The sequence below is a fragment of the Dipodomys ordii genome, unplaced genomic scaffold, assembly GCF_000151885.1.
Source record: "Dipodomys ordii isolate 6190 unplaced genomic scaffold, Dord_2.0 Scaffold202, whole genome shotgun sequence".
In the NCBI taxonomy this organism is placed as follows: Eukaryota; Metazoa; Chordata; class Mammalia; order Rodentia; family Heteromyidae; genus Dipodomys; species Dipodomys ordii.
The window spans coordinates 284,651-292,715 of record NW_012267418.1 but is presented as its reverse complement, the minus strand read 5'-3'; the positions used below and the strand labels follow the sequence as shown (position 1 = coordinate 292,715).

Sequence of the window (8,065 nt, the reverse complement as noted above, 5' to 3'; positions counted from 1 at the left end):
GTTCTCGCTGCATCTTCCGAGTGGGGGGAGTTATGGTAACCGGAGGGGGGCCGCGGAGGTGGGGGGGGTCGGCACGGCCTCGTGGGGGCAGGTTTGTGAACGCGCGGGGGCGGCGCCGGCTTGTGGGGGTCCTGGAGCCCTGGCTGCAAGGGGCGCCCCTGAGTGTGTGTGTGTGTGTGTGTGTGTGTGTGCCCCCCCCCGCGCGTGCGCGCGCGCGCTTATGTGTTCGCGTCCACGCTCCTGTCCCCCATGTGTGTTGGTGCCATGTGCACACGGGGCCCAGCTCCTCGTGTCCACTTGTGCAGTCAGTCGCGTGCAAGCCTGTCCCGTCTTATCCTGCCTCTGCCGGTTTCCTGCCGGAGGGTCTTTTGGGCCAGCACTGCCTTGTCACCTCTGACCCTGAACATGCATGTCCCTGGCGGAGGCTGGCCTCCGATTAGCCTCGTGTGTGTAGGAATGTGTGGCTGGCTGCATGAGCAGAATTTTCCGTGTCCCTGGTGGCAGGTGTGTGTCTTTGCATGTGTTCCTGCATTTGCCCTAGTATCTGTGTCAATCCCAGCACTGGTGTCCAGGGCGTGTCTGGGTGTGGGTGGTGTGTGAGTGGTGGTGGGGAGGAGAAAGTGTGAGTGTGTGTACCTTGGAATCTTATGGGGCATGAAAGAAACACCTTTGGACTAGGCAGGTGTGAACCCCTCCCTGGTCCCAGAGTGGGAACAGAGAAGCTCAAAAAGAAGAGTGGGGTAAAGAAGAAAAGTGGGGAGAACAGGGCAGAGGAGGAATGAGAAAGGCTTCCAGAGACTCAGGGAGATAGAATTGCTGGAGAATGGGGATGTGGGAGAGAGCTGAGCCAGACTTAGAAGAGAGGAGAGGATAGGCTTAAGATGGGGAACTGAGAGGCAGGGTGACTGACGAGACAGTTGGGCCTTTCTGTGAAGTGCTCTCTAAGAAGGTGGGGAGATACAAGAGGCCTTGTAGAATTAGTTGGAATCTGGAGGCTACCCAGGCATAGGGGCTAGCTCAGACCTGTCATAGCAGAGATGGTAGAGCTCTGCTCCCTTTCCATCCCTATTCTTCATCCTCTGGCAACCTTTCTCCCCTGGCTCTCCTTGAGAGCTGCCAGCTGGGCATGGAGAAGAAAGGCAAAAGAGAAGGCTAGGGATTTGGGGGATTGGAAGGCAGGGGGGAGATTCTGTGGGTGATGACAAGATTAGAGACATTGGAGAGGCAGGAGTCCAAGTCCTTGCTGTGTGTGTGAGAGAGAGAGAGAGAGTGCAATTGTATGTGTATACAGGGTGTGTACATGTGTGGGTGTGTGCACAATGCCTGTGTTACGGGTATGTGTAGGTGGCTGTTATGCATGTGCATGCGTGTATACATCGTGCGGATGGGACACAGAGACCCAGCATTGCAGTCAAAGCTTTTCAGGTTTGTTGTGTGTGTGTGCATGGCTGTGTGTGCTGTGTTATTAGTTTTGTGTGTGTGCATGGCTGTGTGTGCTGTGTTATTAGTGCATGCAGCACTCATAACAGGATGTCTTGTTTTTTCATTACTCTGCACCCCCCCCCCACTTTTTCTCTTGTTTCTGCTATTCTTTGCTGCAGTGAGAGTCTTTGTAAGCATATGTGTATGTGGCCTAGGTACCTGCGACTTATGTGTGAGTTCATAGATCTCAGCTCCTGGTAATAGGTATAAGGTATATTCCAAGAACCAAGCAAACCAATTAGCAATTTCTTTTCCCCATGTTAATCCTTTCATTCCAGAGCAGAATTTTAGTAGATTTAAAGTTGGATTTTATTACCCTTTATTAGAGCTGCTGTATGTGTGTGATGCTAATGGCTGAGCAAGGTTCCCTGAAATGACAGTGAGGCAGCCATACTTGAGAAATGCAGAGAAATGGACTGGAAAGAAGTGCTGGGCCCTTGCATGCATTGCTTACTGTATAGCAGAAGGATAAATGAAACACATCTGCTCTTCCCTCCTCCCCCCCCCCCCGCGCCCTGACCCCCAGCAATCTCAATGCAGGTGTTAGAGTTAGGGAAGAACTAGGGAGAAAACGGGGACTGTCCTGTGAGAGAACCCATGTGTTAGGACTTTTCATGGGACTGGAAGGTGTTTGTACTTTCAGGACACAGGGATTCCTTTACATGGTTGAGATTATGGTCTGGAGATTGTGCAGGGATTGGACATGGTATACTCAAGACTGTGTCTGAGGAGTTAAACTTGTATTCCCTTGTTTGGGGACTTGAGTTGTCCTAGAGTTTATATGTTAATGTCTGTGGTGTGCTGTCCACATGATGGCCCAAAGGATTTGGGCCATAAAACCCATGCCAGTAGCTCTCATGTAGGTGTCAGACTTCAAGTTTGTACTCCTTTGTTGCAGTGGTCACATATGTCTAAGCATGTGGGGATGCATGGGGCTTAGGGTCTTAGAATGTGAATTCCTGTGAACCCTATGTTCACGGTTGTCTGTATGTCTTTGGAGCACATAGATCCCTATTTATTTTAGTATTGCGGCTCTAATATACATGCACCTCTCACAGCTCAATGTTTCTGTGCTTTCTACAAGTGCTCCTGAGAGACTGAAAGAGTTCTTGTGTCATGGCATCCAGATTTTGTGTGTAAACCAGGGTTTGCAGGTAAAAGGAAGAAGAGGACTGACTGTAAGGCAATTTGCAATTCTGGAAGCAGTGAAAAATGTAACATGGTCCTCCCTCATTCTGTTTAGGAACCTAGAGGGTTAACAGGCAGCTCTTCCGGTCTTGCCCCCCCCCCCCCGCCTGTAGCTTCTTGTTGCTGTGGAGATAGTGGCCCCGCCCCTGATGCAGCACCTGCCCCCCCATTGGCTGCAGTGGTGACTGTGGGGCTGAGGGGGGAGCCCAGGCCTGGGCAGCCATTCTGGAGCTGGAGCCGGAGCTTGGCATCCCCTCACTTTGATTCTCCTCCAGCCAGCCCCTCGGCCCCTATAAATTCCCTGGCAGCAGAGCCTCAGCTTCCCTCTTCCGAGAGCTGCCATCCTTCTAGACTCTTAGCTGGCTGAGCTTCATCCGCATTCATCTCCCCTCCTCCTCTGCTACCTTTATTTGGGAGTCCCCAGAACCCTGACTGCCGGCTCTGCCCACTCCCCGGCATTCTTTTCTTTCTCCTTCTTCTTCCCCTTCCCTCTGGGTCCCTGCCACTGCAGTGCACGTGGAACTGGCTTTTTCTCCATTGCCCCATCTGCCCCTTCCTTGGGTTTTCTGTCCACAGGCTTCTCCCCCTACCACTCCTCACAGATCCTTTGGGAGACTTCCCCCTCCAGTCCAGGGAGGGGGTCATGAGAGGCAGCCCTGGCCTTCCCCATAGTCAGGGGTCCTGGGAGGTGGGGGGCAGATGGGGGATGTCCCCACTGGGAGAAGAGGAAAGACTGCCCACAGGCAATGACCTTTAACCCATCTTGCTCTCCCAGCTAGTCCCTCCTGGGGGGATGGGCTGCAGGGACTTAGCCTCCCTGGGTCTTCTGCTAGCCTCCATTACTGGGGTTTTACTGATCCTTTTGGCCATGTCACCTTGCTGACTGGACCCCAGTCATGGGCTTACGGCCACCCACCCCATCCCCCTCAGGGGGCTCTGGTTCTGGTTCCTTGCCCCCTCCTTCCCACCGCCAGCCTCTCCGTCGCCGCTGCTCTTCCTGCTGTTTTCCAGGGGGTAGGTGAGGCCAGAGCTGAGGGGCTGAGGGAGGGAGGGGAGTGGGTTGGGGTCAGGGTGGCAAACAGCCCTTCCCCTAGGACCCCTCCCCAACTTTTCCTTGGATCCTTTCCTCCCCTCCAGAATACCACTTGGGTCGCTCGAGGAGGAAGAGTGTCCCAGGGGGGAAGCAGTACAGCATGGAGGCCGCCCCCGCTGCACCCTTCCGGCCCTCGGTGAGTGAATGGAAGTGCTGCCAGATGTAGCTCAGCTGGGCCTCCTCCCCTCCAGCCCCAGCTGGAGTCTAAGGATTCTGAAAAAGGGGGCAGGCAGGAGGGAGAGGGAGAAGGAGAGGGAGAGAGAGGGAGAGAGAGAGAGAGAGAGAGAGAGAGAGTCCCTGCACTTCTTTGGTTTCCCCCCTCTTGGCTCTGCCCCCTGCTTCTCGGACCAGCCCTCCCACCTTCTCCAAGCTGGTGTGTGTTTGTGTATTTGCTTTCACCACACGGCAGGCACGCACCCGTGGGAGCAAAGAAGACAAACTGGTATCAGGGCTCCTATCCCTCTTTCCTTGCCACTAGAGACTTTCCTTTCTTCCATCCCACTACCTTCCAGGGACTCTACTAGAAGAGGATGAGTAGGTAGGGAGCTGGTCCTACCCCAACCCACCCCTATTCCCATTTCCTCCCCAGCAAGGCTTCCTGAGCCGGCGGCTAAAAAGCTCCATCAAACGCACCAAGTCACAACCCAAACTTGACCGGACCAGCAGCTTTCGCCAGATCCTGCCTCGCTTCCGAAGTGCTGACCATGACAGGTACAGGGGCTGCAGCATGTGGGATAAAGATACTTGTGATATAGGGGTTCTGGGGCACAGGGTGGGGGAGAGGGGCAAGAGAAGACTACCTGAATACAAAGGCTGAAAAGCTTAGATTGGTTGAGGGATGTCATGGATGGTCAGGAACAGGCCAGAGGGAGGACAGAGAGGAGCCAGGCTAGGCTTTGAGCAACAGTAGGGTGCAGAGAGAGGACCCATAGGGATAAGAAAGGGGGTGAAGGTGAAGTGAAGGAGGGTACCTCAGGCTAACAGAAGATAGGCTCTAGCCCAGGATCTAGGGACATGTACAGAGGGACAGAAAGAAGTGACAAAGCCAGCCTAGAAAAGGAATCTAAGGATGGGAGGGGGGAAAGGTGTGAGGGAAGGGGCCAGCAGGTTGGAGTGGGGGCAAGGGTCACGTTAGCAGGGAAAGTCTAGGGCTCAGGGGCCTCATCAATGGAAGGGGGAAGGGACAGTGAAGAGGAAGATGGAGGAGGGTAGATTAGGACAGGTGTGCAGGGTGACAGAATGAGGAGCAGGGGTTGGGAGGGGTGAATTTATGGATCAAGGCTCTGAGAAGCACCAGTCCAAGGGCCACTGCCCTGAGGCTGAACTTCAGACCTCTCGCTGTGCTGTCTGCCTCTGTTATCTCCTTCTTGAGGTCACTCTCTGGGTTTCCCCCATCCAGTCACTTCCCTGGGGAGAACCCTGTCCATTTCCCACTCCCCACCCCTTTCATGGCTAGTTGTCCCTGGAATTGGGCAGGTAGGGGTTAGGGATAAGGTGCATCACACCTTTCCCTGCCCCCCCACCCATGTCACCAGAGCTGGATTTGGGACCAGCAGGGGGTGAGGGCATGGTATTCCTGGCCGCGGGGGCGGGGGGCCGGGGGAGCGTGGCGCTGACGGCAGCCAGTGCCTGTGATGACGGGGCTGCTATAAATAACTTCATGGAGGCTCCCACACCCAAGCTCCCCCTCCTGCTTCCCGACTGCTCTCCACTCTTCATCCCCTACCCATCTCCACACGCTTGTTCTGCTGTCTCCCCCCCCCCATGCTGTTCCCCCAGCTCCATTTACCTTCTGCTCCTCTGCAGTGCTGTGTGCATGTCGGCCCTCATCTCTGTCCTGTCCATCTCTCTCTCTATTGGCCCCTCCTTTGCTTCTTTTCACTCTGTCTTGCTGCACATGCCTTTTCTCCCCTTAGTCTTTGCCCTTCCTCTCCTTCTTCCTCCATTCCCATCTTCAATCTCTGACCTTCAGTCTGCCCCTTTCTTCCCACAGCTTTCTCTTCTTTCTTCCATGTCTTTCCTCATTCTCTCACTCTCTGCTAAAATTTATCTTCTTACCTTACTCATTCATTCATCCATCCATCCATCCATTCATTTTTTCTATCATGAAATGTTGGTACTGTGTGTCAGGTCCAGGCAGACCATATCATATCTTCTGTATTACTCCAGTTTGTTTCCATTTTTACCTTACATTGAGTCTCTGGTTTTCTGGGGTCAACCAGAGGCCCTACTTAGTCTAGGCCCTTTCTTTTTTTCATTTCCGTTTTATTCCTCCTATACCCTCCCTCCTTCTTTTTCTGCATTGCCCAATTCTGAATTGTATTTCTGGGTGTTCCTAGTCCTTTCAACTCCTTAGTGAGGGTAGGGGTGTTCCAGGTTTCTCTCATGCCCCCATGACCTTTTCCAGAGGAGGCTGGGTTTTCTTTCTGTGAGTTCGAGTCTGTGTATGGAGGGGTTCAGGAGGTCTTCTCTGCAAGTCTCCACTCCAGAGCCATTTTGATGAGGCAGGGCTCTTGAGTGTGTAGGGAGAGTCGTGTTCCTGATCCTCTCCTCAAACTCCCCACCTGCCAGGGCCCGGCTGATGCAAAGCTTTAAGGAGTCTCACTCCCATGAATCCCTGCTGAGTCCAAGCAGTGCAGCTGAAGCCTTGGAGCTTAACTTGGATGAAGATTCTATTATCAAGCCAGTGCACAGCTCTATTCTGGGCCAGGAGTTCTGTTTTGAGGTACTTACTGGGTCTAGTGGGCTAAGAAAGACCAGGGGGCATGAACTAGAAGCCTCTGGGAGGAAGTAATGGTGGGAGCCACCTCTGCTCTGGAGCTTGAGCTCTTAATTCTACACCCCTTTCTAGGTGACAACATCATCTGGAACAAAATGCTTTGCCTGTCGGTCTGCAGCTGAGAGGGACAAATGGATCGAGAATCTACAACGCGCAGTAAAACCCAACAAGGTACTGGAGAGTAAGGAGACATGGATAGTATGTCTAGGACAAAAGACAAGCCACAAAAGGAGGCTGGAGGTCTAATGGGCTAAAGGAAAGGGTTTTCATTCTTTTTTTTTTTTAATTGAGGATTGGAACCCCGAGGGCCTTATACATGCTAGGCAAACACTCTTATCACACGTGCCCTTCCCCTAGCCCTTTCATTTTTATTTTGCATTTGGGGACAGGGTCTCTCCACCTTTGCTGTTTCTGGGTTCAAACTTGTGATCTACCTGCCTCTCATCAGCTGGGATTGATTACAGGTGTGCCATTGTCCTTGAATCCCTTTTTTTTGTGTGTGTGTGTTTGTTTTTTTTTTGGTGGGTCATGGGGCCTGAACTCTGGGCCTGAGCTCTGTCCCTCAGCTCTTCAGCTCAAGGCTAGCACTCTACCACTTGAGCCACAGCACCACTTCCAGCTTTTTCTGCTTATGTGGTACTGAGGAATAGAACCCAGGGCCTCATGCATGCAAGGCAAGTATTGTACCACTGAGTGACCTTCCCAGCCCTTCTTTTCCTTTCCAGACTGCTACCCGACCTCAGGATGTTTACCTCCTATAGGAATCCTAAGTGACTGGGCTCTGATTTGTCAGCTGTGATCCACCTTTTTTGCAGGCGGTAATGCCTCATTAACATCAGACAGGTGGTCACCCAGCTCCCACTTGCACTGTTTTTTTTTTTTTTTTGGATCCACAAAATTCAGCTGGTCAAGTCTTCATACCTTACTTAGTTTCTTCTTTGTAAAATGGGTGGGAAGGGAGTTGGACTGGATGACCTCTAAGGTCCCTTTGGCACAAACATTCTACAAATCTGTGGCCTTCCTAAGACTTTTATTTCCCAGGAGAAATGCTTTCAGTTTTGTCAGCTAGTCTCCCTCACTCAGTTTCTAGCAAGCTCACTCACAATCCTAATCTCCCTCCTCTGGGGGGGGGGGCGGCGGGAGGGGATTCTTATTTTTCAAATGGTAGTCTATTTGGTCAGTGCTAAGGTTTGAATTCAGGCTCTTGTGCTTGCTAGGCAAATGTTCTACCATTTGAGTTACACTTACAACCTTAGTGCCCTTCCTAAGAATGTTTTTGTGAATTTTTTTTTTTTTTTTTGCGGGGGGGATCAGTACTGGGGCTTCAACTCAGGATAAGCAAACACTTTACCACCTGAGCCACAGTTTCTTTCTTAAAAAATTCTACCTAAGGGCTGGGAAGATGGCTCAGTGGTAGAGCGCTTGCCTTGCTATGCCTGAGGCCCTGGGTTCGATTCCTCAGCACCACATAAGCAAAAAGAAAAAAAAGCCGGAAGTGGCGCTGTGGCTCAAGTGGTAGAGCG

General features: G+C 52.3%; 1 protein-coding gene across 1 annotated transcript in view; it reads left to right on the top strand.

The window, feature by feature from the left end:
- Syngap1 (synaptic Ras GTPase activating protein 1) overlaps positions 1 to 8,065 on the top strand; it is a 33,216-nt gene that overhangs the window by 8,457 nt on the left and 16,694 nt on the right. Inside the window, exons 4-7 of the mRNA XM_013034978.1 lie at positions 3,808 to 3,899; positions 4,353 to 4,474; positions 6,335 to 6,488; positions 6,615 to 6,713. Of these exons, the coding sequence (XP_012890432.1) occupies positions 3,808 to 3,899; positions 4,353 to 4,474; positions 6,335 to 6,488; positions 6,615 to 6,713 (467 nt within the window). The remainder of the gene's footprint in view (positions 1 to 3,807; positions 3,900 to 4,352; positions 4,475 to 6,334; positions 6,489 to 6,614; positions 6,714 to 8,065) is intronic.